The sequence below is a fragment of the Cotesia glomerata genome, linkage group LG1 (assembly GCF_020080835.1).
Source record: "Cotesia glomerata isolate CgM1 linkage group LG1, MPM_Cglom_v2.3, whole genome shotgun sequence".
Classification (NCBI taxonomy): Eukaryota; Metazoa; Arthropoda; class Insecta; order Hymenoptera; family Braconidae; genus Cotesia; species Cotesia glomerata.
In genome coordinates, this window is record NC_058158.1 from 25,748,064 (window position 1) to 25,775,102 (window position 27,039).

Sequence of the window (27,039 nt, forward strand, 5' to 3'; positions counted from 1 at the left end):
AATTTATTAATTTATAAAAATTAATAACTTTATATAATTGATCGTAAATTTATCCAATGTTTGTTTTTTTATCATGTCTTTGTTGTATGTTTGGTAACCTAGTAACAGGATTGTTTGCTTCAGCCCTCTTCATGCGCACCTATAAAATATATGTAACAGTCATAGTCACAATACAATAATTAGTTGAATGTCAATAATTTCTGTATAAATATAAAAGGCTAAATTTTTCCACCTCACCTTTATTGTCAATATATTTTTATTTCCAATGTTTCCATGACAATTTACAAGCACAACAGTGAAATTTTACCAGCGCGTAATTAAGTAAACTTGAGTGTAAGAAAAAATAAAAATAAGAAATGGAAAGTATTCGCCCGGTGACAGGTGGGCAAATGGTAGCAGAGAAATCCGCAACCCAGTGGCAAAGAGACGTAGACGTAAAAAACGATAATAATTTAGACAGACCTAAAACAAGCGTAAGTCGTCCTCAGACTAGACATGAGAGACCGATATCTCGCAGAGGTACACAAAATCAGTCTACACGTAATGGAAGCGCATTCAGAGCGGTAACTCCAGCAAGAAGTGGAACTTCTGCGAGACCTCCTTCAGCATCGGCTTATTCAAATCGTGGTTCAACGGCCAATTCTCGGGTTAATAATTTAACTTCTGCTATGGGAATGAGTAGACTGAACACTGGACTTCCACCGACATCTCAAATGAGTTCTGGAGTCTTTGACAGGCCGATAACTCAGCATGGAATTGCTGGAATGCGTCCGGCTACTACTAGAGGGCTGCCTATGACAAGGTAATAGGCAAATAAATTATTATTTATTTAGTTTAAACTTAACTTTTATTAATTTATTAATTAAATTTTTGAATTTTTAGGCAAATTCAAGATAAAAGATACTTTGAAGGACTGATACAATTGAAACTTCGAGAGCTTAATCAAGAAATAGGAGTTATTTATAGTGAAATAGAAGCTCAGAAGAAAGAACGTGTTACTTTTGGGCATTATGATAATCGAGCTAAAGAACTTGCGGCTGAATTAACTGAATTACAGGGACAATTAGCGGATTACAATATTGTTATGGACAAAGTTGCGTCGAATGTCAATAAAGAAGATATGGAGGAAGATGTTAGAGAAATAAAAGCTTCAAATGAACGACTAGCCTTGGAAATAGAAAGCTTGTTTGAACAGCGAAGATTTAAGGAGCAAAAACTCCGTGACATGGAAGAAAGAATAGAGATTGAAGAAAAAAAAGCTGACAGAATGATAGAAGCTATGGATTCAAATTCACGGGAAGCATATGATAATTTGGTTGAAGAAAGAAATAAATTGCAGAGTGATATAGGAAACTTGCAAAAGGAAATGGATTTATTGATGTCAGAAAAGTATAATTTAGAAGAACAAATAGCTTTGTCGTCGATTAAACAAGAGGCTGTCAAGCTTGGGATCAACATAGCTGAGGCTGAAGAAAAGAGGGCTAAATTGTTGGATGAACAGAAAAATAAAATGTCGCCTGATGAAGAACGCGAGCATCTTTTGAATCGCGTTAAGCAGGATAATATGGATATTGTGGCGGCTGAAAGGAAAATAGCTGAAACAGAAAGTAAAATTCGTCAGGTTGAACAGGAGTTAGAGCAGTTAGAAACAGATTTAGAAGACAATCAGTCGGAAAAACAGATAAAATATAATGAATTGAGAAAACGAGAAGAAGCTATAGAACAATTTATGCCGAATTTTGAACAAAGTAAAGAAGAAGAATTGAAAAAATTATCTGGCTTAGAAGATAAAATTGTTGAATCTTTGAGAAAATTAGCTTACGCTACAGATCATGATATTAATCAACTTTCGCTTAATGATGAAATGGCAATTTTTAATATTCCATCGTCTGAAAATGCCAACAAGCAGAATAAAAGTTTTGAGGAACTTAGTAAAGAGCACATTAAATTAAAGCAGTCGTTTATTAAAATGGAGAGTTTTGAAAAAAAATTAAATACCGAACAAATTGAATTGACGGAAAAAATAAAACAAAAAGAAAGCGAATTAATTGTTCTAGAGGATTTGGAAGGATTAAAAGCACGTTCGGAAGCAGAACACGAGGAGCTGATAGCACAAAGACAGCAGTTAAAGATTCAACAGCCGGAACGTGAAAAAGAATTATCTGCTGTAAGAAGAGAATACGAAGAGTTGAAAAGTAAACTCGAAAAAAATGATTTGTATTTGCAAATAAGTGCTTTGGACGATAAATTGGAAAAATTGATCCAAGATAATGAACAAACTATTTGTTCTATCAATGAAAGTGAAAGTCAAATGAATTATCAATCCTTGAAAGAAGAAGCTTTTGTTTTATTAGAAAGATACAATTCAATACTCAAAGACAATGTTAAATCAATTTAATTATTTATTTACTCGTGTTTATTGTTTATCTTCTTGAAAAATCTAAGTTTTACTTTATAAAAATACAGTATTTCGTATTTCATCCAAAGATCTCACTGTTTTTTGTCAAAAGTTTTTCACTTAAGTTAATTTTAAGTGTCAATATAATTATTCTAATAATTGCTCCGGTAACATTTAAATTTAAGGAATTAAATCACTTCATTTTAATTAATTTGACTGAGAATATTTCAATTATCAAACTTTTTTAATTACTCTGCGTTATTATAGAATACATAATTTCCTTACTTTTTATTTTTTTTTTTTTTAATCAAACTTAACTTTACAAGTAAAAAAATAATGAAATTTTCTGATTACTTTTTAATTAAGTTCTAACTACTGTAGTTAATTAAAAATTTTAAAATAATTGTTAATATTCGATTAAGAATTATAAACATCCGATAATTGTAGATATTTTTACTAAGAAATTATTGTTTCTTTAATATTTTTAATCTATACATTTATTTAAAAATACAATAAGCATAGTTGGGCTTCAGTGATTTTCAGTATTATAAATAAATAATCACTATAAAAATAAAAATTATTTTAATTCAACTCAACAAATAATGATTCTTGTAACTAGTTTTATTTTATTGTTTGCAATTATACTTATGCATGACTAAGTACTGATTTATTATAATTTATGTATTTGAGTTTATATATTATTTACTTAGTTGTTAAATATGTCAAGACATGTGTACCTAATCATAACACAACTTATTTACATAATAAATTTTCTTTGACAGGTTACGAAAATTTTAGTTTGTACGAATCTCACTCTTGATAACATCATGATGTTAAATATCTTGAAGTAAATTTTAAATTTTATAAATAAAACTTTAAAATATTCTACTTATTGTTTAATGTGTTTATAAAACTCTATTGTTTACACACAGCTTGTATTTTTATTGTTCTAATCTAATATTCATAGAATTGTCGGTCGATAACATAGCTGATGTTTTATATGTTTTATTCAAATTTCAACCAATCCCGGTCTTTGTAAAATTTTTCGTCACGGATGAAAATTCAACCTAAAGTTCAAAAAACCATTCAACAGTTCCAGCGCAAGCGTATTCGCTGTTTTTAAGACCGCAAATCGATTTGAATTATTATTAAAAATGGAACTATCTCCTTAATGCCAATTTAATTATTTATTTAAATTGAAATAAAAAAATTATTAGAATAAAATAATAGCTTAGTAATTTTAAAAATAGTTATACTTTACTGTGTAGTAGAACTAAAAAAAAAGATATTGAAAAACTTTCATTATTCTAATGATATAAATAAATAAATTATACTGAATTCAGCAGAAATCTGATAATTGTGTTGATTTTTATTGAAAATTAATTACGAAAAAAAAAAAAATATTCTCAAAAAATTAAGACGTTATTTTTTTTAATTTCTAGATGTGGAATTTTTTAATTAAAATTTTTTCATAATGATTTACTCATAAAAATCCAAAAAATTGACAGATGTCTTTTAATTTCAATGACATATAATTTATAGTATCCCAAAAAAAATACTTTTAAAATTAAAGTAAAACTTATAATTTGATACATTTATAATTTTTTATTTTTACATTTATTAAAAATTATTTAATTATTAATTACATTATACTTAATAAATGTCTTATGCTGGAACTTGTTTAGATGTATTTGGTACAATATCTTTATCAATAGCTCCAGTTTCTTTCAATAAATCTTGTTTATCAGCAAACCACTCTTTGAGCCACATGATATGCTCTTCCTTTTCGTTGACAGTCATGTACGGATTTTTAGAGAGACCAATGCAGACCAGATCCATGAAATGACGGACAGGTCCTGTTTTTGGACACCATCCTTGTAAATAGCGTTCAAGAAATATGTGTTCCGAAAAATGAACCTTTTCCTCTTCTTCTAGGCCTAAGGAATATTTGAAGTATCAATAAATATTTTTTTTTAAATATTCTATTAGAAAAAAAAATAGAAAATACACTTTTTTATCAATAAAATTTACCGAATTCATTGTTGATAGGAAATTGCCAGAGCAATCCTTTATCTGTCCACTGAATCATTTCTTCAAATATATTTTCAGGTGGATTAATCATCATCGTCTTTATTTCTTTCTTCTCTAATAAACTCCATGTGCTCAGCTTTTGAGAATCCTCTGGTGCTTTTACAGGATCAAAAATATTTAATCGTTTTCCACTAAACAAGTTAACCTGCGTCTTTTCTGAGCTGTTTAGAATAATAACATAATTAATTATTAAAAAATGATGAAATACACAAGTAAATATTATTTATCAGTATGAATTAATGATTGTTTAATTAGGAAATAATTAAAAAAGACTATTCAGCAGTCGAAATGGAAGTAGATTTATCAGTTGAATTTTCAAAATTTCTGTTCATACTTATTTCAGAATAAAAAATTTTTTTTTATCATGACTGGTTCCGCAGTTATTCAGGAAAACACTTAAAAAATCATGAATTTATGATAATATTTGTTAGATCGGTTTCATTTTTTGAAATTTACTTGAATTCGACATTCAATTGTCGACCTATAGAACGTAAAAAATTATTAAAAAAATGAAAATATTTTCGGAAACGAATGCAATATTTGCATAGCGTAATGCAATAGCAAATTTCATAAAATGATGATGAACTGATGAGGTAATTTTAAGTTTAAATATATATTCAGACATGGGAATTGAAGCTTATTTAAAGAGATTAAATTATCAAAAATCCGATAAGATATCGCATTCAAAAGTTATTCAAGAAAGAAAGTGAAAAAATATGAATTTTAAGGATTTTGAAAATTTTAACATCCCGTCATTTCTAAACTTTTAGACCGATTAAGCTCATCTTCGAACTTGATCTTGCTTTTTATCAATAGATAAAGCATGTTGAGTTTGGAAAGGATCGGTAATCGACTGAAAACGGTATCGTCGTGACAAATCGCGTGATATCATGTAATATATATAAACTTTTGAACCATATATATATTCTACAAAATTTTTCAGATGTTCGGTTATGAGGACCAATGCAATAATTAGATTTCTATGAAATTTACTAAAAAATACTGTGAAAAATGACCTGAGTGGTTGATTTATAAAACTGTTCGGAGATCTTGACTTTTTAATCAATTCCTGAATCTTTTCTGATCTCGATAAAGGCATCATTTCTCTTAAGATATTCGGCTTGCGTTCTACTTGCATTTTAGAAAACAATTCCCTGCAAAAAATAATTAAATAATTATTCTTTTATAACAATTAAAAAAAAAAAATTAAAAAATAAAATCTTTGTCAATAAAATTACTCAAGAGTAAGCTTTGATGGTTGAACTGGTTTTGAATCTTCTTTGTTTTCCAATGCTACTGTTGGTTTACCGGCTGAAAATACTTTATTAAGTAATTCAGCTTCTGTTTTCTCTGGATCACCTCCTAAAACAGCTGCGACATCCTTAGCTGCATTAATAATCTTCTCCTCTGCAAATCAATATCCACATAGAATAAAAAAAGCTTACAAAAAATATCTTATAGTTTTTTAAAAAATATAACAGTAAATTATTATTTCGGTGAGATTATTTTCTGCGATACAAACCTAATTCAGGCTCTTTTGGTGGTTTCGGTTTAGGTTGCTTTTTTGGAACAGCACGAATGGTTTTGTCTTCAATTTTAACAGAAGTCTAAAACAAAATTAACTTTATTATTTTCTACGCAAAAAATATGTCAACTAGGCAGTGATGGTACTTTCTCTCACTGGCAAAATATCTCTGAACTATTTACTTTTCGACAAATAGTTGTCAATTTTTTTATTTATTTATTTATTTTTTTTCATGGAGTAAAATCACTTACTAGTCTACATAATTCATAAAATTTTATATTATTAAACTTATATTATTGTCTGCTAGTATTTACCATATTAGTTAATAAACTATTCAGTAAATCAACAGTTTCCTTCTTTTCCGTTTCACTTCTTTCCACAATTTCTAATTTCTTCACTTTTTTAATTTTTTTAATTTTACTTTGATCTGAATCAGAATCTGAAGAATCTGACGACGATGATGATGATAATGAGGAATCCTTAGAACTCATCAACCTCTGAGCCATGCATAGTTGTTGATGATTTATTTTACCGCGACAAATAGCATGTCTGAAAAAAATGATCAAGCGACAAATTTAATAAAATTACACACTATTTAAAAAGCATTTAATAAAAACAAAAATTATTTTAATAAAAACAAGTATAAAAATAAAACATAAAAGTTAGGTTATGTTTATGTTTTTTAAATATAATTTTACTATACATACCTATAAATAAATTGTATCACCAGAAAATTGTTCATGATGTCAATTATAAAAAACAAAAAACTTTTTAGTTTTAAAATACGAAAAATAAACAATAATAAAATTTAATGATAATTTAAATTGTGAAACCGGTACGCATTTAAATGACAATCATGTTTATCGTATTTATTTATTTATAAATTTATCTAAACTTTATTTAAGAAATGTTATCTTAAGTAATATAGTTATTGTTATGGTTTATGTACTTTAAAATTAGTCTTTATTAACACGTGACTAAATTATTTGGTAATGTTTTAATTTAAAAAAAATTCCAACACTTGATTTTATAAGTTCCGTTCAGGATCGTATCCTCCATGTGGGTATCTGAAAAACAGATTTTTATTTAAAAAAAAAATTCTTGACTTAAAATTATAATTTAAATTTTAAATAATTATTCTATTTATAAATTTAATGAATAATTTACAAGACTATTAAATTAAACTAATTAAATTATATACAACTTATTCAGACGTCACTTAAGTAATCGGTGGGCATCGACAAAATTCGGGGATGTGAACATAAATATATATTATTAGACTATTGTGCTCGCTCGGCACACATTATACATTATTTGTTAATTATTATCATTGTTATCAATGTCGAAAAGGAATTCGGTTGGTTACTAGAAATATTGATTTTGTTGGATTTCCTGTGAATAATAAATGATATTCAATACTTAATTGCTGGTTTTGTTGATACGGATTATCAAGATAAAGATAACGATATCAATAATAGTGTAAATATTACATCGCGATGGCGCGAGTGCTTTCAACGACAAACGTCATCATCAAGCACGAAAATTTGGCTGACTGTTTTTATTCATTCATTTAGTGTAACGACCTGACTTGAGACATCAAGCAAATACTTTTGTCGTGGACCACCTTAATTCTATACTACATAATTTATAAAATTGAATTAACACTAAAAAATATTTTATTTTCATTATTTTGTTGAGTTTATTTTGCTTAAGTTGTTTTGTTTTGTTATATTTTATTTATTTATTACATTTAATCGGTTTACTTGTTGAATAATAAAATGAAAAGAACAAAATCTAATTTTTTTAATGATCTTTATAATCAGCCGTATGATCACAATTCTAAAGTTAAACTTTATAACAGTTGTAAAGGTAAGAACAATTGTTTTTTTTTTTTTCAATTGTAAGATTATAATTAATAACATTTTTTGTCATGTTTCTTTTGTTGAATATTTATAAATTTTGAATATTCTAGAAAGTTATTTTTATATCATTAGTCATCAAATTTTTTAAATTTAATCATTGCAGCAAGTTTAGAGTTGGTGCAGAGGATGTCACTTTTGAAACGTCTAAAGGTACATAATGGATGTGTTAATTCAATATGTTGGAATCATAATGGTGAATACATACTCTCAGGCAGTGATGATCAGCATCTAGTCCTCACTAATGTTTATAATTATAAGGTAAAAAAAAAATATTTTTATTAATTTATTCATTACTTAGCCAATTATTTTAATTGAAAAAAAAAAAAAATGCAAGGCACAATTTATTTGGTAAAAAAAGTATTCATATTTTATGTCAAAATTTTTTTTGTCTTAAAAAAATTTTGTCACTTGATTTAGAACACAAGAGAATGATATATAAATAATATTTTTAATTAATCTTATGATTTTTATTTATTTACTTGATGAGTGATGGGTGCAAATTTTCTAATGAGCTAGAGAAATAGATAAATAATATGTGTGAAATAAATAAAATTATAAAGGAAGTTATGCATGGCAAATGTAGTCAAGGTTTAACATTGACCTGCATAAAAAATTGGGGACTTTGCCAAATGGGATAATGAAATTTAACGAATGTTCCTTGTGTTACTAATTATACCTATCGCTCTAGAAATGCATTATGTGTAATAAATAAAAAGTATTGTCATTTTATTAAAACAGGTTTTGAAAGACTATAAAACTAGCCATAGAGCTAACATATTTAGTGCCAAATTTTTGCCAAATAATGGTGATCATCGCATTGTATCGTGTAGCGGGGATGGAATGATTCTTTATACAGGTAAAAATTATTCAATTTCATTTGATTAAGATTAAATTTCTATTTAATAACTTAATTAAATTTTAATAAATTTATTTTTAGATTTAATGAGAACATCTGAGACTTTTCACAATCAATTTACGTGTCACAATGGTACTACTTATGAAATAGCAACAGTTCCTGGTGAACCACACAGTTTTCTAAGTTGTGGAGAAGACTGTAGTGTTCGATATTTTGATCTTCGTGTTAAGTCTGCATGTAATACGCCTAGATGTAAAGAGGTTTGTTTTTTTTTTTTTTTTTTTTTTTTTAAATTTAATTTGTTAAATTTATTTTTTAATTCCCATATTAATTTTAATTTCGTTTAGGATATACTAATATTAAGACAACGGCCAGTAACAGCAATGTCAATAAATCCTGCAATGCCACATTATTTAGCGATTGGTTGTTCCGATAGCTCTGTTGGGATTTATGATCGTCGAATGTTGAGCATCGGCGAAAGAAGTATGTTTTATTTATAAAAATAAAGCTTTTTTACTACGTTAACCGGTTATTTTTTTTTTTTTAATTTATTAAGTAATAAAAAATTTTTTTAATTGAAGATTGGACTGATGAGAAAAGTGTAAATTGGACGTCTCCAGTATCAGTGTTCACAGTACCAGAATTCGAAGGACATGCATATCGGATAACGTCTTTGTGTTATAGTCCTGATGGCAATGATGTGCTCGTCAGTTACAGTAGTGACCATATTTATTTATTTAGCGCAAAGGTATTAATTTTAATTGAAAATAGCTTTTATGATTATAATTAATTAAATTAAATATTGTTAATTAAAAAATACACTCAAAGTATCACAAGATAATTACTTTATTGATAAAAACTTTGTCGATACAGTTATAATGATGATAGACTAGGAGCGTTTTTTTTTTTTGTTGTTAATTAAAAATTATTCATTTTTAGCATCAAGGGAGTGTCTGTTTGAAAAAAGATTGTCTATCTGAAAAGAGTAAAAATAAGCGACCACCAGTAAGATCTCCTCAGCCAGTTCGAAGATTAAGATTACGTGGAGATTGGTCTGATACTGGCCCAGACGCTCGTCCTGAACGTGAAGGTGGACGTCGAAGTGGAGGTAAATTATGAGTTTTAAATCTAATTAATGATGTTAAAATTTAATATAAACTGTAAATATTATCATTTGCAGAAATAGCACAAGCTCGGCCTATGCTACATACATCATTAATGCAACGGATGACTGATGTCCTCAGTAGAATGTTGAATGATCCAGCTACAAGAGCTGCTTTGAGCGGCGATGGCGGTGATAATATTCAAGGAGTTATTGATCAACATACCGAAAACCAACAAACAGAAGAATCTATCGAAATTAATGAAGAAAGAAGTAATGAAGTGCAAGTTATGGAAACTGAATCAAATTATCCAGCATTAGGTACTACTTTTTGATAAATTAATTTAGTAAATATTTTTAAATAAACTAATGTATTAATAATTAAAATTATTTTAATTATTAGAAGATAGTCAAGATAATAATATGGAAATTGGCGAAGAAAATAATTTAAATTCAATTAATTCTGAGGTTGTAAGTGCTAATGAACTTGAACAAAGTTCAGTTATAAATAACTCATCGTCTGAATCCGCAGACGAAATAAATATAATAAATGAACAGTCTGAACATAATTCTATAAATAATGAAACGAATCAAACCGAAAATCTAATTCAGTCACACGTGTCTCCTTGCTTGCCACGTGATAAAATTACGAGGAATCAAATAACAGATGGTGATAATAATCGCAGTGATGAAATTAATCCCGATAATGATGATGATGATGCCGATGACACTTCGATGAATGTAGATAGTACTAGAGATGAAACAATGATGGAAAATTTGCAAGATCGATTAACATCAATGAGAGATGGCTTCTTAGAAAAGTATTTATTAACTTTTTATTGATTATTGGTTTGCTCATTGACTAATTTATAATTTTTGTTTTTACTGAGAAAAATTTTTAATTATTTTATGATTATATCGATATTTTTGTAGACATGGCAGTGAACCTGCAGTAAGCTTAACTTACTCTGATAAAAGTTCTACCGGTGCAACTATATCTTTGGGAGTAGCTAATGAAGTCATACGAGATAGCTATCATCCAGGTAATGTTACATATTTTGAGATTAAATATTTATACAAACATTGTATATATTGTAATATTTTTAGGACCATCTGGAAGTCAAAATTTGAGTTCTAAATTGGTTACATCAACGATACCATCAAGTAGTTATGATAATAAGTCAGCATTCAATCATAAATGTGATCGTAAGTAGTTTACGCATTCGCCTTAGTTTCTTGTAAAAAACAAAAAAATTATTAAATTAATAGTTAAATATATTTAATTTTTTAAGATGAACAAATAGAGAAAGAAGATGTTTACACTGATAGTGATGATGAAGAAACAGAAATGTCGAAGAAAAGGTAATAAAATATATATATATTTTTTTATAATTTATTTTCTTTCTATTAATATAGAAACCATTTTAATAAAAATTTTTTAAAATTTTTTAGTCATAGGAGGGAAAGAAATCCAATCGAAGCAGAAATGGATGAAGCTGTGGCAAACGCTCGATCTTCGTTAGGCTGTGAACAATCATTTAATGTTGACGGATCAAAAGAATTTCATGTAAGACAAAAATACATGGGTCACCGTAATGCTAGGTATGGCTGTTTATTTCAATTCAAACGTAGAACACTTCTTTTTTTTATGTGTAAATATTTATTACTTAATTAATAATACAAGAAAACTAGCATAGATAACAAGTCAATGTTTGATACAACAATACCCAGTATGTTGAGCGATTAAAAAAACTTAATTACGATAAACTCATCAGTGCTTAATGGTAACCCTTAGTAAGAAACATACTATAATATCAACATCTGGACAAATACACTTAAAATATTGATAACATTGGTAAAAAACCTCCCGAGTGGACTGGGCCAATTAGAATCAGCCCATCCAATGAATCTGATCGCTTGTCCTTCCCTCGTTTGACTCTAGTTTCTTTAGGACTATGATCAAAGAAGCGAATTTTTGGGGCAACGATTTTGTCATGTCTGGCAGTGACTGTGGTCATGTCTTCATTTGGGATCGAGAAACAGCTAAACTTTGCATGTTGCTGGAAGCTGATCAACACGTTGTCAATTGTCTGCAACCACATCCATACCTACCAATGCTTGCAACTTCGGGAATCGATTACGATGTTAAACTTTGGACGCCGGTTGGTGAAGAAGCTCATTTCAACACTAGTTTTGCTGAAGATGTAAGTTAATGATATTAAAATTTATTTAAATAAATAATTTCATCTTAATTGATAGATAAAAAGAACAATTTTTAATTTTATATTCCTCTGGATTTTTAGACATTAAAGTCGATCTATTTTTTTACATTTTTATACGAAAGTATAAAATTAAATGTCATAATTTTATAACAAGATTTTACAATAGAAAAAAACTAAGTAACAAGAATGAAAATAATTATGATACCTTAGAATATTAATTTTGATTTAATTTGGCCATTTTTTTATTTATAGCTCCAGAAACGTAATGCTGTAATGCTTGAAGAGACCAAAGATACAATCACAGTACCAGCTGTATTTATGATAAGGATGTTGGCCTGCCTGAACCAAATTCGAGGTAGCGACAGTTGATGATTGTCAATAATACATTAAAAAAAAAAAAAAATAATACTAATACAATTTATTCTACAAAGTGCTTTCTGTATTTATTAACATGTCTATGGCTTTGTTGAATAAATATTTTTTACTGCTGAATGCATTTGTAGAACGATAGTGAGAAATTAACCCGACTAATTAGTCATGACAATTATTTATTTTTGTGTTCAAATAATTCAGTGTATATAATTTAATAATCTCGAAATACATAAAATTGATTAAATTTATAAATTTTAGTAATCACTAATACGAAACATTATTTAACTGCATTTCATTTAATAATGCGGTCAAATACTTTATTTTATTTATTATTTTATTATGGTTTTCGTAAAACTACGGCATTGTTATTATTTTTGTTAGATTTCATTGTAATCAATTTTTTTTTATAGAATATTTGAATTGTTTATAGGACGCGGTCGAAGAAGAAGGAGTGGTAACGAAGCTGAGGAGTTAAGAGGAGGATAAAAAAGATTTTTTTGTGATATAACTTTCTTAAAATTTTAGATGAATTATGTTAAATGATCAACAACGCTATTTTTCAGGTAGATATTTCAATGATGACCTAATTCACTGATTTATTTAAAACCACATTTTTTTTAAATTACTTATAGTTGACAGAATAATTAAAAATATTTTCAGGGGAGTAATAGCAAAAAAAATTTCATTTTTATCAATTTATTTTAATTTGGAATGTTATATAGTTTAGTTAAAAATTTAATCACACCATTACATTACTTATTTGAGTTAAATATAAATTTAATATTTTTATTAATTATAATCATATTCACACTCAAATTATTTTGTTGATTATTTTTTATTCACTAAAACATGTGCCTTACAAAAAACTTGTGAAACTCGTAAATACCATAGACAATACAATAAAAATCATTTTAATCTTTACAAAATAAAAATAAAAAGTAATAAAATCAACAATAATAACAGAATATTCAGAAAATCAGTGAAAAAGTTTTGTATTGAATATAAAATCTTACCTTAAAATATCTAAGAAATCGCAATAATAAATTTATCGTGCAATATTTAGATCAAAGTATGTAGATGTTAATTAGTTGTAATGAATTAAAAGTTAACTGTAATATCAGCTATATTTTTTAAATTATAAGTTTAAATGCAGAGCTATCTTTATAGTATTTTTTTTTTTTAATTTTAATCTATTAAAACTATGAAAATGTATGTAAGAAATGTTATTGTAGCTTTCTTTTTTTGTATTTAATGCAAGTAATAAATCAAAAAAATTTATTTCATTAAAAGTATCTTGTAGAATTTTCTTTTGCTTTCTACCTCAATACAAGTGAAACAAGAAGTTTTTAAGTTATAAAAAAAATAAAGTGGTTAAACATGTGGGCCAGTTAAAAAACGCGATACTATAAAAAATCTCAGTATTAAATTAATGTAAGTATTTCAAATCAAAAGGTAATACTTTATTATAAAAATAATAATATAGTAAACATATTTATCTAATTTTATACATTTTTATTAATGAGTTTATATTTTTATCGCTTATATTTTATACAGTTCGAGCGGTCGTGAATAGTCAAATTTTTTCGATCCGGAAGAAGGGGAAGCTTAAATGGTTGATCATAAGTTGGAGAAAATACAAGCGGTACTTTATAACTAATGTACGGTACTGGATATTCTTGAAAGTACGACCATGTTAATCCATCGTAATTCTTTTTGAAATAATCAAGAGGATGTGATGCGCCTGTGCGATCTTTGTATTGCTCTCGATGTAATTGCACACCCTTATAAAAATACTGCTTTAATTATATGATAGTTATATTTTATTGAAATTAAATGATCAGTAAATACTTGATAGAAATTGTCAATTTGTTTTATGTGTCCGGCATCGAGGGTTGAAATTTTTACAGGAAGTGAAAAAGGTTTTGAATATTCCAAAATTTTTCTGATTGGTGAGCACGGTTGACTATAAATTGACGACATTATCAAAATTTTAATAATTCAACCTCTGTAAAGATGTCATTTTATAATTTTTTCAAACAAGAGTAAGTGTAAACAATTGAAAGAAAAAAATTATGCTATATATAATTATTTACCACTTAATTTTTATATATTTTTATTAATTTATTTAGGATTCAAATTTTTATTTACAAAAACATAATACAAAACGTTAAATAATTATGTCTAAATCAATAGTTGGTATCATTATTATTATTATTATTATTATTATTATTATTATATTTATATATATTAATATTATTATTGATTGATACATTTAACGAATATTTATATATATATTTTTTTACGCATTCATATTTACAATTAAATCTGGCATGCTTCATAATTTGTAATTTGTCTGGATATTTATCAAGACAAACGCTAGTGATTACTTTAAATAACACTGTGCAAAAATTGTTCATTGATAAATACAGTATTACGTAAAACCAAGTATGATCTAGACCTAAGTCTAACAGATAAAAATAAAATCATTGTTTTTTTTTTTCACTGTCGGTGATACCCGACCCTTATATTTAGCTAACTATATGTATTTTAATTATTATACATTAGACAATTCGAGTCGACTGAGTATAACATTTTCTTATTTCATACTTTTTAGAAATGTTATAATTATTCAAATCGAATAAAGTTCATTGGTCTATTTTATTATAAATTATTAGTAATCAAATTTTTTGGCATCGCTTTCATTTCCAATTACGATTTATTTACTTAAATTTTATCGTTTATTGTTGATATCTTTCTTAGGTATATCAAGGATTCAACTATGATGCAAGTGAATGTGAGATGGCGGCAATTCATTTGCTACTCCTAGGTTGCTTTGCTGGAAGAAGTTAAAAATTTTTATTTTATATATTTTGAATTAATTAGGTGATGTAAAGTCAAGGCTTTAAATACATCGATGATTCTAATCATTAAGGTATGTATAGTTATGAAAATGAGTAAATATATTTCTTTAAGGGGACCCGGTGGTCTAGCGGCATAAAATTTAAGCTATTTTAAAAATTTTATTTCTATATGAAGGGAATGACTAATGCTTTCAAATTTTTTTTACACTTATTCTATTACTTATCAACTACACAAAAATGAAAATCAAAACAAAAAAAAATTTTTTTTTAATTAGAAATATGGCGCTGAAGCCCCCCTCTCAAAAAAAATGGACCTGACTGGTGGACATAGATTGATATCGACTTCTGATCTGAAATTAAAAAATTTGACTGATTTTTTATTAGTATAAGTATAGTTATCGTCGATACTAGAATAAAAAAAAAAATATTTGACAAAATGGCGCGTAGTTTAAAGTAAAAATCCGAAATTCGTTTTCAAATAATATTTTTTACTATGCGCCATTTTGTCAAATATATATTTTTTTTTTCATTCTAGTATCGACGATAACTATACTTATACTAATTAAAAATCAGTCATACTTTTTAATTTCAGATCAGAGGGAGAGATCAATCTACCTCCACCAGTCAGGTCCATTTTTTTTTGAGAGGGGGACTTCAACTCCATTTTTATAATTTAAAAAAAAATTTTTTTTTGTTTTGATTTTCATTTTTGTGTAGTTGATAAGTAACAGAATAAGTGTAAAAAAAATTTGAAAGCATTAATCATTACCTTCAAGTAGAAATAAAATTTTTTAAAATAGCTTTAATTTTAGGCAGCTAGACCACCGGGTCCCCTTAACACAAAATAAATAATAAATGATAAAAATATAAAAAAAAATTCAAAGTTTGTTTATAAAAATTTAGGTTACTTTTAAGTTAAATTGTTCATAATTATAAATTTGAAAACTGTGAAAAAGGTTTTTGTTATGAAGGTAGTAGTCTGAGAACTTGGGTTGGAAAACATCGATTCTTTTTTCTTACTTATTTCGAAATTAAAATACATTGTAAGATCACTGCTAAAATTTTAGACTTGAATTCGAAAGAAAACAAAGTTTTTTTTTTTTTTTTTTTTTTTAATTTGTTTAAAGTCGCATAAACTACTAAGGTCATGAGCGACTACGGTAGGGGGTAAACTTTTGAGATTGGAACTCGTTTTATTTTTTGGGCTGAGCAGAATAATACACTTAAATATTGAAAATATTCATTGGTGTACGCCGGACTCGAACCCGGTCCAATGATTTGGTAAGCAAGGGCCGGATCCGATAGGGCTACTGCGCGCCTAAAACAAAGTTATAACGAGAATTTGATAACACTCTGTGGTTACGCGCCGAATGTTCGTAAAACTTTGAACGCGTTTTTCTCAAAATAAAGTTTTTTCGATTGGTCCGCATGAAAAAAACTTTCATATTTAACCATTTTGTCGGAAAAAATCACTGTTCTTTTTCAATGTCCGCTATTTTGTTATTTTCTGATGAATTTTGTAATCCCAGTTTCAACGACAATGACAAATCTAATATAGATCAATCATCTATATTTATTTGACTTTTTTCATTCAAATGGGTTTTTAAAAGCCGAAATTACCGGGGCCCACGACCTATTTTTTTCTTGTGGCGTTAACTTTGTCCAATAATGATAATTATTATTCTAAACCATTGTAAAATTAAGTAAAAAATTTTTTTTTGTGCACTCTTAGATATCAATAATAACATGTAAAAAAAAAAACAACGATTGAATTAAATTTTTCCACAAAAAAATTTCTCGAAAAAAACGTAAAAAATATATGTTACCAGACTACAAAACTAAATACATCTTTTTAAAAAATTGATTCTTTACATTAAAAACAAAAGAAACCAAATTTATGGCCAATAACTGTTTTTATAATTTGAATTATAAATTAGCAAGTATAAGTTCTTAATACTACAAAAGCGTTTATATTAGTTCGAAATGTAGGTAGGGGAAGGGGGGGGGGCAAAATGGGCCCCGTAAAATTTTCAATATCCAAAAATATTTAGGGGCAAAATGGGCCCCCAACGTTTTCAACTCTCGAAGTGTTTGGGAGGTATAATGGGCTGATTAGACTTTAAAAATCAAAGAATATTTTTCAGTTAAACGTGTTCTAGAATTTTTGAATTATAGAAAAAATTATATAGGTAAAGTACGAACTAGGTCTCGAGTTAAATAACAGCATTATTTACTATATTTTTTGTTAAAAAACTATTTATTTTACAGAAGATTCCCTAACTATTTTTGCGATAGTGTGTGTGTGTGTGTGTGTGTGTGTGTGTGTGTGTGTGTGTGTGTGTGTGTGTGTGTGTGTGTGTGTGTGTGTGTGTGTGTGTGTGTATGTATGTGTGTATGAACGTAAACCTCTCATAACTTTTAAACGGCTCGACTGATTCAAACGGGATTGACAGCAATCGAAAGAGTTTTTTTACCCCTAAATATTTTATAATATTTAAGGTAATTCGGGCCAATAGATTTTGAGTAATGTGATAACTAATAAATTTGTATTAACATGCGTATATAAAATAGTTCTCATCGTTTGATTATCGATCTAAATCTACAGTTTTCTAGTTATCGATATTAAACAAAATATGAATACATCGACAAGATTAAAATGTTGACAAGATGACAAGATTAATATTAAATTTTATACTTTCACGCCTCATTTAATAAACAGTATTCACTATTTGGTAGTGCAAAGAATACCGTTTGGTATACATTGCACTACGAAATAGTGAATGGTCACTATTTCAGTTTGAGAGAATGAAAAGGCCGTGCCCTGTAGAGGATCTTCGAGGACATGAATAAAATAATAATAAATAAATATATTATTATTTTTATTATTATTATTAATATTATTATTATCAAATTCGTAAAAGGTCGGTTTTTTATCTACAGGCGATAAAAAACCGACTAAAAATTATGGAACGCTTTGGTCTGTTTTTGACCTTGATGCGATCAAAACCAGCTAAATGATTGTGACAAAAAAAGTCTGATTTTGGTCTTGAAACAATAGAAAACAATTTTATTGTAACATTAAAAATGATCGGAAATTGGTCTGAATTGGGAATAGTACGGGCAAAAACAGATTAAATTCTTATATAAAATAGATACACATAATAAAATTAAATTGAATGAAAAATATTAAAAATTTTCATTAATCATAAAACAGATTAAATTTTTTGACCCGGGTATAATGCCTTTAATTTTTTTTTAAATCGGTTAATTCATTTGTGAGATATCGTCAAAAAAATTCTAAATAAATTTTTTTTTGTGATACATTTTTATTGGCTTCACCAATCGATTCGAAAAACTGATCGGTTTTTAAGCTTAGAAACGTTGATCGCCGTTAACGCGACTGAAATTGATTGATTAGTTTGAGAGATACACGGAGAGAAAAATATGGGAATTTTTCCTATAATTTTAATGAAATGTTTTCCTATAGGATTCTAGGAACTATTACTTGGATTATGGGAATGATACCCATAATTTTTGGGAACTGTTACTATGATTATAGGAATGGTTCCAATAATTATGGGAACGATACCCACATTTATGGGCACTTCAGTATGGGAATAATTCCTATAATTATAGGAATGGTTCCCATAATTATGGGAATAGTTCTCATAATGATATTGGAACTGTTCCTATAATTATAGGAACTATTCCTATAATTATGGGAACTATTCCTATAATATATAGGAACTGTTCCTATAATTATGGGAACTATTCCCATAATATTATAGTAACGGTTCCTATAATATTTAAGTAAATTTTTTTAATCCAATAGTACGAAAATTATTTTCCTAACCTACAACAACATAATTGAGTTCTTGTGATGTCCAAATTCAATGTTATTTCACTCGCAATAACATGTTTTATTAATTATTTGACTTATTTCCATATTGAATACTAAGGTAAGTAATTAATTATAATTAACTAAAAATATTCTTTTCAATTTATTGATTCTCTAATAATTCAAATACGACCAAAAATTCATCAGTAGTAATGTCGATCGTTATTTTAAGTATAATAATTACAATAATAATAATAATAATAATAATTAATCAGTGGTAGTAGTTAATTTTTTTTTCATATTTCAATGGTTTTGGAATTTCAAATATTCAAATGTTTCCGCGGTTTAATGCGCATGCTCGTAGGCAGCTCATCACAACAATTTGATTTCGTCATACTCGTACTTATCAATAGATGGCAGACTACTCGATTTATATGTCAATGTTTTGTTTTGATCCACAATCTATACCATAACAATAACCTAAAGTATAACAATATCTATATCCCTATAACAGGGACCTATAACAATAACAATATCACAACGTCTAAAAGTTGTGCCCGTGGTACAGAATTTTCTTAGAAAGTATAATATCAGAATTTTTAATATTATTTTTGTGAATTATTTCCAAATCATCCACTAAGCTTCAAATTCCATATCCTTTTGCACTATCGGAGAATGTATGGTTCTATGGGTCCACCGTGGAATTTATGTTCTATGAACTTCGAAAATAAACATCAATCTGCTAGAAAATATGCTCGCGTTTGTTTAAGTAGAATTAATATTAATCATAGTATTGCCGTAAAAAGTCAACTCAAACTGAATTATTATTTATCGTATGAAAATGACGAAAATTCATTTTATACAGTTGGATCTATTGATAATAGTTTGTTGAAAAATCATAAAAAATTTCATGCGTTCCGTTTGAGCCTTCCAACATGTCCAAGTAACTTTACTGTTGTCAACTATGTAGATTGGATAGGCAATCATAAGATTAGTGAAACATCTGTATTGGTGATGCCTTCAGAAAATGGTCCTAAATTTTACATTGTTGAGTTAATAATTAAAGATAATATCAATCAACTATTTATCATTACAACTCAAGTTATTTGTGAATTTGATAACCACTTTGAAGCATTTGAAATACTTACTAATTCAAACAATTTTACTTGTCTTCCAATAACAACGTTTGAAATATGTAAAATAAGTAACATTGTTTATATAAATAATAAAAGTTATGTACCTAAACGATGGATTTAATTAGTTTTAAATACTGTAAATAAATATTTTGTTTCGAAAATAAAATGGAATTGTAAAAAAAACAATGACCTTTCACATCTATTTTTTTCCTGTAATTGTATAGTAAGAAAATCCTCCTTTTCCAAGAAAAATTTTAGACTTGTTACATTATTTTTCTAGATTAATAAACACTATTTTAACTGAGTTAAAATAAGCAATTTAAGATTAGAAACATACGTGAAGTAACATCGTAAAAAAAAAATTTTTCTACCCTCGTAAAATATTAATTTTCAACAAAAAAATATATATTAATTACTTTATATATTTGAAGTTATTATTTATTTATTTTCATGAAAACAACCATTTTCCTATCATCTGCGTCATTGCCATAATATTATGGGAATTATTCCTATAATTATAGGAATTATTCCTATAATTATGGTAATCACTCCTACAATAGTATAGGGACCATTCCTATAATTATGGGAACCATTCCCATAATTATGGGAATTATTCCTATAATACTATAGGAATGATTACCATAATTATAGGAATATTTCCCATAATATATTGGAGCTATTCCATTATTGTATAGGAACCATTCCAATATATTATGGGTATAGTTCCCATAATCAATATAGGATTGATTCCTATAATGATAATTTTATCATAGGAACCATTCCCATAATGATTTGGAAAAATTCCTATATTTTTCTCTCCGTGTACCGTTGTCGAAATAATTCAAAAAACGCGTTTTTTTTTTTAATTACTCCGACATTTTTTACCTGATTTATTATTGCTTTTGGCGTGAAATGTGGAGCGCTTAGGTATGGAGTTAGCGATAAGTTGCAGGGATGGCTTTTAGGGTCTATTGTTATCCTAATTTTTTATACTGAATACATAATAAAAAAAATTCAAAATATAAAACAAGTAAGAAACATATTGAGTTTTTGGGGGGGGGGGTGCCCGTTTTACCCCACCTTTCTCAATTTTTTAATTTCGATATACACAAAAAAATTAATACCATAAACTCAGTAAAAGGCAAAAAAAAGTAAAACGAGCTGAAAAACTCATATTATAAAAATTTTCTGGTGGCCCATTTTGCCTCACATTTTCAATTTTTTATTTTTAATGAACAGAGCAAATTGAGGTCAAATACTTGGCAAGGGACTAAAAAAAAGTGAAACCAGAGAAAAACACCAAGGATATCAACATTTTTTTCTTAAGGGGCCCATTTTGTCCCCCCCCTCCCCTACATTGTTTTGATTTGAAGAAGCTTTTTTTTTTTTTTAGGCTATGAGAAATCTACTATAGTTAATTAGAGAAAAATAAAAAAAAATGCTCTTGTCGCCTTACGAACATGATTTATCACTTCTCAAGTCTTATGGGTGCTATGATTGTAAGTATTGTGTATCACCAGTGCTACGTAACACATAATCGTGAATATTAAGTCCTGTCACTATAGTAATCAGCTTAGTCTTCCATTTGTCAGTAAAATCGGATTACCCTACACCCTACATGCCGTTAAATGAGTCGATTGAAATTTACCTGAGATCTCATCCCATTAAAAGGAGTTGCGGAGATATTGTCCAATGGATAACCCACAACGTGAGTGGAACATTTCTCGCAAGCTCGTCGCCTCTGAGACGATGAGCGGCAGCGGAGCGCGCGGTATAATTCACGCATCATTTCGGTGCATAAAGACTCTTGCTGCTGATTCTGCTGTTGCATACTCTGCGGGATTGCTTGCAGCGAGCCTGAGCATGTGGGAGGTGGTTGTGCTGATGATGTTGACTGTATTAACAATTCAATTTGCACTGGTTAGTTACTCATTTATATTTATGTTTCTTACTATGGAAATCTTTTATAAAAACGAGTTGAATAAGTGACCCTGCAGGGCACCTCTTGAACTCCTCGTTGTCTTCGAGTTTATGTTCGCTCTAATGAGCCTAAAATTTTATTTTTTATTATGTCTTTGATTCGACCAAGAAGTTTCAAGAATTCTTTGCAGGGTCATTATGTGTTTACTTTTTTTTTTTTTTTTCATTTTTTCCAGAATATTATAGTTGATAATTTGTTTCAATTCTTCAAAATAATTACATGCATGACCTAGATTTTTTACTCTGTTTTTAGATAGTTCTTGCGATTCACTTGAAGAAATATTTCTTTGCAAATTCTTTTGTTAACAAAAAATAAGAATAGAATACTACAATGAAAAAAAAGTATAAGTCCTATCGCAATACGTTTAAGTGTATGGCTTATACCCATGTTAAATGCGCCATCTGTATAAGTCATACGCTTAAACGTATTGCGATAGGACTTAAACTTTTTTTTCAGTATAACAATTGTCAAAATTCAAGATTTTGCAGTGACCTCATCCATTTAAAATTATTCATTTATTCAATCTTTTTTGTTATACATGTGGAAAAAACAGTTTTATAAATGTGACAGAAAAATTTATGAATTTTTAAATTGTAAACTTTATTTGCTTGTTTTTTTGTCAAAGTAAATTTAGCTCAAATTAAAAAAAAAGTTTTATGTTTTAGTTTAATGAGATTATTTCTTTAAAATTAGCTTCAAACTCGAAAGGAGGAGTAATTTTTTTTTTTTTTTTTTTTTTTTTTATCGAGTTAAGATCAACAATGAAAATACTTTTGTTGAAGCATTGTTTATACTTCGACAAAGATATTTTTAGTTAACCTGAGTGCAGAAGATAATTATTATGAATACTATTTATTAGGTTTATTCTTCAAGGAATGGAAGTTGAACTTAATCGATTCAAATTTTAACTCAATTGAATATAATACACTAGTTAAGTTTAAATCTAAAAACTAATATAGTCGTCTGAGCAATTTATTTGAAAAAAATTACTTTTAGTGCAAGCTATTTGAAGTTGATTTAAGTGAATTCGATTCAACTCAAATGTAAATTTGACAAACTCTTAGAAGTTTGAATCAATATTCTTACTTTTTGCAGAGTACATTTGAAAGTTTAATAACTTCAATTTCAATTCATTAACTTCATGCAAGTTTTTTGTAAGTTAAATATTTCGATTTTAGTTGATTTTTTATTCTTAGAAAGCTGTTCTTTTTTGTTTACTTCAAGTTATTTTCAAAATCTTCATGCATAAATAAACGATTAACCCAATAAAAATAATACAGTCGACGCTCTCTGTATTGGACCTCTCTGTATTTGACCGCTCTCTGTATTTGACCACATTCTTCCTCTGTATTTGACGATTTTACACAGCTCTTATGGACAAGGACGAGTCAAATACAGAGAATGGTCCTGTACAGGCGAGTCAAATACAAAGAGCGTTGACTGTAAACATACTTAAAAAAGAGCGTGAACATTTTAATTAAAAAATTAATCTTACCTTTACTTACTATGTATGCTTTGAGAGTGATTTGATGATTAGCATGCTTCAGTCGATAAGTTCGTGCTAATGCAGTTCATGCAAATAAATAAAAGTATTTTTTACTGTTCATTTATTTATTTTTTAATATATTAATGTGTTTGTATTTCTGTTGAAATTTTTGAGTGATTATTCAATAGCAAACGTAAATAAAAGTTGAATTCATGCCAGCAAGCTACATAATAAACGTATAAGTGTAAAATGTATAAAACTATATGTGCGGAGTAATATTTTCTGGCAACTTACCCGTTCGGATATGGAATTACGTTTTGAATTGTAGCAAAATTCAAATATTGCAATTAATACTGCAAATGCTAGTCCACACAATAAAACAACAAATATTCCACCTTTAATTTGAAATAAATCATAATTTAATTTTTAGAGTTAGTAAATATTTAAAATCATAAACGAATAGTGAATTTAATACCTATATTCGAAATACCCAGAGCGTTCGCTTTATTCTCTTTTCCTTTCTCAGTTCTCATGCAAGTATCTCCTGGGGTTTTCCACCACTTATCATATAGCATCTGAATTTCACCCTTCTCCTGAAGTTCTAATATTGCAAGTGAAATTTTATCTCGCCAAGGTGAACCTGTTATTTGTAAAAATCACTTTTATTAATTAATACCAGTACGCTTGCTGGTTGTATCGAATGAGATTTTTTTTTTTTTACTTTTCTCGATCATAAACTTGTAAAATGTTCAAAAGCCATATAGAACTGAAACTTTAACTAAACTCATACAGGCATGATATACAGAGTGTCCCAGAAGTAACGGACGCCATTGTAGCATCTGATAAACAAAATAATTCTGAGACGAAAAGTCCTTAGCCATTTCTTAATCAGACGCATAGATAATTAATTATTAATTAAAATAACGTCCTTCTATGCGTTAGAGAGAGAGAGAGCACTAGTGTCAAGTCAAGTGCGTTCCAACGAAGACGCTTGCACGTGTGAATGTGTAATTAAATATGTGTGACTACGTTAGCTATAGAAACTAGTTAGTCATACAGTTAGTTGTGTCTTTGTTTGGCACATACTTTACTGGACACTGGCGCTCTCTCTCTAACAAATAAAGAGACGTTATTTTTAATTAATAATTAATTATCTATGCGGTTAATTGAAAAATGGCTAAGGACTTTTCGTCTCAGAATTATTTTTTTCATCAGATGCTACAATGGCGTCCGTGACTTTTGGGACACCCTGTATATATGCTGCTATATATATATATATATATATATGCTGCTATATATATATATAAACCATTTAGTTATTGAATAAAGATTTTTTAAATCGTCAAAGTGACAAAAATGAAAATCAGTTTACTTCTGTTCTCTATTTATATACCATCGAATAAATGTTTCTATGTATCCTAAAATGTATATCGTCTAAAAAACTTAATTTTAAAATTCGTTTCAAAAAGATATTTTTCCCAATAGGGGAGAGGTGCTGCAATTGTAACAAAAATTTTTATTTTTTTAATTCCATTTGTTTTTTTTTTAAATAGTAAACTTAAAAACTGTCAGAAAGTTAGTTGATAGTATCTTTTATGTGACTGACTTAACTGATAGTTAATTAGTAAAAAGTCAATGTTAACTTATTAAAAAATTAATTTATTTAACTAAAGTCAGAGACCAAGATGGCGGCGCGAATGGGTTGCAATTGTAACACAGTGCAGGGACAATTGTAATACGGAACGAAATAGATATTTTTCATCAAATTGCTTTTATTACATAGTCTTCATACGTACTATTATACTTCATTAACTCTTAAAGCCAAGTATTTAAACTTATAGTATATCATATATTTGGATCTTTAATATAAATTATTAAACATTTACAAAACTACACAAACTACACTATCCCAGAGTAGATTTGTGGCGCATCCAGTTTGCGCAGATCCCATACACGACTCAGAGTGTTACAATTGCTACTCGTTCAAGTGTTACAATTGACGCTCACGCTGATCTGTTACTAAAAATCTAATTATAATAACAAAAATCAGTAAATTGATATGAAATTCGATTTAATAATACTGTTGGTATGTCTCTTAAAGTATTAATACAAGTCTCACAACATAACATTAAGAAACAAGTTTGTTATTAAAAAAATTGTGAAGCGTACAAAAAAAAGTTTTCACGCGTATTTTCAACAATTCTCAATATTTTGATATCGGAACAAGATTAATAACTGAAACTTTGATCTAATCAATTAATTACTATTTTGAAAAAGTTAAAAAAAGAATAATAATAATTTTTAGTTTTTTTAATAGTTTTTTATTGAGTGTTACAATTGCCCCTTGTTACAATTGCAGCACCTCTCCCCTACTCTAGAGAAAGATAGATCGATGGATATTATGCCAAATATCACCAAATGGCAATAAGAGTATACAATAAAAATGTACATTAGGTTATATTTATGTAAACGATCACCGTTAAACACCGTAACATGAAAAATAAATGTGTATGTTTGATTTATTGTTATTTTTTAATGCACTACATTTTAGTTCATGAAAGAAATAAAAAAATTGATTTAAAAAATATTTTCTAAAATTAATTTATAATTATTACATATAGATATTTTAACTTTCGTCATCATTGTTGAAGATATAATATTTTTGTAAAAGCACCTATCAGAGCCTTAGAAAATACAAAGATGAAAATGTAATATCAATTTCTTAATATATTTATAAGAAATGATTGAGACTCTCTATAATTCATAAAGTAATTTTTAGTAAAATATTCTCTCTGTATTCAATCAATTATTCCACTACTTAGCATTTAGAGTAAGAAAATGAATTCTAACATTATTTCAAATGAATTAATTTTCTACTGTACTGATTTCCTCAAAAATTTTAAATGTAAAAAGTTTGGAAAATTCAAAAGTGCACGACTCATAATGCTCATTTAATTATGAAATATTAATAAAATAAAGAATTTGAAAAAAAATTTATAAAACAACTAAAATAGCACGATAATGCGTAAGCGCCTCTAGTGGGATAAATGTTCATAATATATATATATAGATATACAGTCTTCTGGTTTTTGTTTTAATTTATTAATTGTACATAAACGACACTGAATTACTTAGCCATTCGTATTCGGTGACCTAAAATTCTCTCAAAGCATTAAAAAAAAAAAATTTAACTCAATTAATGCATTTTTTCGCAAGTTACAATGTTTTCAGAGTTTCATACATGACGGA

At 27.7% G+C, this 27,039-nt stretch overlaps 4 protein-coding genes across 12 annotated transcripts in view; 2 read left to right on the plus strand and 2 right to left on the minus strand.

Annotated features, from left to right (window-relative positions):
* The first annotated feature begins 11 nt into the window (after nt 1-11).
* Nucleotides 12-2,573, plus strand: LOC123271831 (intraflagellar transport protein 74 homolog). Of its 2 annotated transcripts, XM_044738298.1 has the most exons (3): nt 12-141; nt 238-802; nt 883-2,573. In XM_044738298.1, exons 2-3 carry the CDS (start codon nt 357-359, stop codon nt 2,396-2,398), a joined length of 1,962 nt encoding a protein of 653 aa, XP_044594233.1. In that variant the 5' UTR covers nt 12-141; nt 238-356; the 3' UTR covers nt 2,399-2,573. The 2 variants fall into 2 exon arrangements, with proteins under 2 accessions (XP_044594233.1, XP_044594244.1); XM_044738309.1 differs by having other exon boundaries at nt 28-802.
* Nucleotides 2,574-3,983: 1,410 nt separating this feature from the next.
* LOC123272007 (28S ribosomal protein S31, mitochondrial) lies at nt 3,984-7,310 on the minus strand. 2 transcript variants are annotated; one of them, XM_044738593.1, is made up of 8 exons: nt 7,234-7,310; nt 6,722-7,081; nt 6,329-6,563; nt 6,012-6,096; nt 5,728-5,896; nt 5,506-5,643; nt 4,430-4,650; nt 3,984-4,335 (listed from the first exon to the last, which is right to left on the minus strand). In XM_044738593.1, the coding sequence occupies exons 2-8, from the start codon at nt 6,754-6,756 to the stop codon at nt 4,064-4,066; spliced, it is 1,155 nt and encodes a 384-aa protein (XP_044594528.1). In that variant the 5' UTR covers nt 6,757-7,081; nt 7,234-7,310; the 3' UTR covers nt 3,984-4,063. The 2 variants fall into 2 exon arrangements, with proteins under 2 accessions (XP_044594528.1, XP_044594518.1); XM_044738583.1 differs by having other exon boundaries at nt 7,216-7,305.
* A 389-nt stretch (nt 7,311-7,699) lies between these two features.
* Nucleotides 7,700-13,638, plus strand: LOC123271805 (DDB1- and CUL4-associated factor 6-like). 2 transcript variants are annotated; one of them, XM_044738228.1, is made up of 16 exons: nt 7,700-7,883; nt 8,040-8,194; nt 8,675-8,792; nt 8,874-9,052; nt 9,140-9,275; nt 9,374-9,540; nt 9,732-9,900; nt 9,973-10,215; nt 10,298-10,715; nt 10,828-10,937; nt 11,002-11,100; nt 11,187-11,256; nt 11,347-11,496; nt 11,837-12,098; nt 12,369-12,471; nt 12,919-13,638. In XM_044738228.1, the coding sequence occupies exons 1-16, from the start codon at nt 7,793-7,795 to the stop codon at nt 12,972-12,974; spliced, it is 2,526 nt and encodes an 841-aa protein (XP_044594163.1). In that variant the 5' UTR covers nt 7,700-7,792; the 3' UTR covers nt 12,975-13,638. The 2 variants fall into 2 exon arrangements, with proteins under 2 accessions (XP_044594163.1, XP_044594173.1); XM_044738238.1 differs by having other exon boundaries at nt 11,846-12,098; nt 12,919-13,636.
* A 1,271-nt stretch (nt 13,639-14,909) lies between these two features.
* The window catches only part of LOC123271743 (glutamate receptor ionotropic, kainate 1-like), a 188,438-nt gene continuing 176,308 nt past the window's right edge, over nt 14,910-27,039 (minus strand). For 4 of the 6 annotated variants that reach the window (XM_044738155.1, XM_044738143.1, XM_044738180.1 and 1 more), the window contains 4 exons: nt 24,266-24,430; nt 24,085-24,185; nt 21,972-22,217; nt 14,910-15,324 (listed from right to left, as the gene is read on the minus strand). In XM_044738155.1, coding sequence (XP_044594090.1) covers nt 15,262-15,324; nt 21,972-22,217; nt 24,085-24,185; nt 24,266-24,430 — 575 coding nt within the window. In that variant the 3' untranslated portion in view covers nt 14,910-15,261. Of the gene's footprint in view, nt 15,325-21,971; nt 22,218-23,799; nt 23,866-24,084; nt 24,186-24,265; nt 24,431-27,039 lie in introns of those variants that run through there. The other 2 variants (XM_044738173.1, XM_044738165.1) reach the window with 2 other exon arrangements.

Bases quoted from the DNA above. Each gene is read 5' to 3' on its own strand.
- LOC123271805 (XM_044738228.1), top strand. From the start codon at position 7,793: ATGAAAAGAACAAAATCTAATTTTTTTAATGATCTTTATAATCAGCCG. The intron at 10,216-10,297 runs GTACTACTTTTT...TTTAATTATTAG, and splicing joins ATCAAATTATCCAGCATTAG to AAGATAGTCAAGATAATAAT. The intron at 12,099-12,368 runs GTAAGTTAATGA...TTTTATTTATAG, and splicing joins ACACTAGTTTTGCTGAAGAT to CTCCAGAAACGTAATGCTGT.
- LOC123271831 (XM_044738298.1), top strand. From the start codon at position 357: ATGGAAAGTATTCGCCCGGTGACAGGTGGGCAAATGGTAGCAGAGAAA. The intron at 803-882 runs GTAATAGGCAAA...TTGAATTTTTAG, and splicing joins AGAGGGCTGCCTATGACAAG to GCAAATTCAAGATAAAAGAT.
- LOC123272007 (XM_044738593.1), bottom strand. From the start codon at position 6,756: ATGAACAATTTTCTGGTGATACAATTTATTTATAG. The intron at 6,097-6,328 runs GTAAATACTAGC...ATTTTGTTTTAG, and splicing joins ATAGTTTATTAACTAATATG to ACTTCTGTTAAAATTGAAGA. The intron at 5,644-5,727 runs GTAATTTTATTG...TATTTTTTGCAG, and splicing joins CCATCAAAGCTTACTCTTGA to GGAATTGTTTTCTAAAATGC.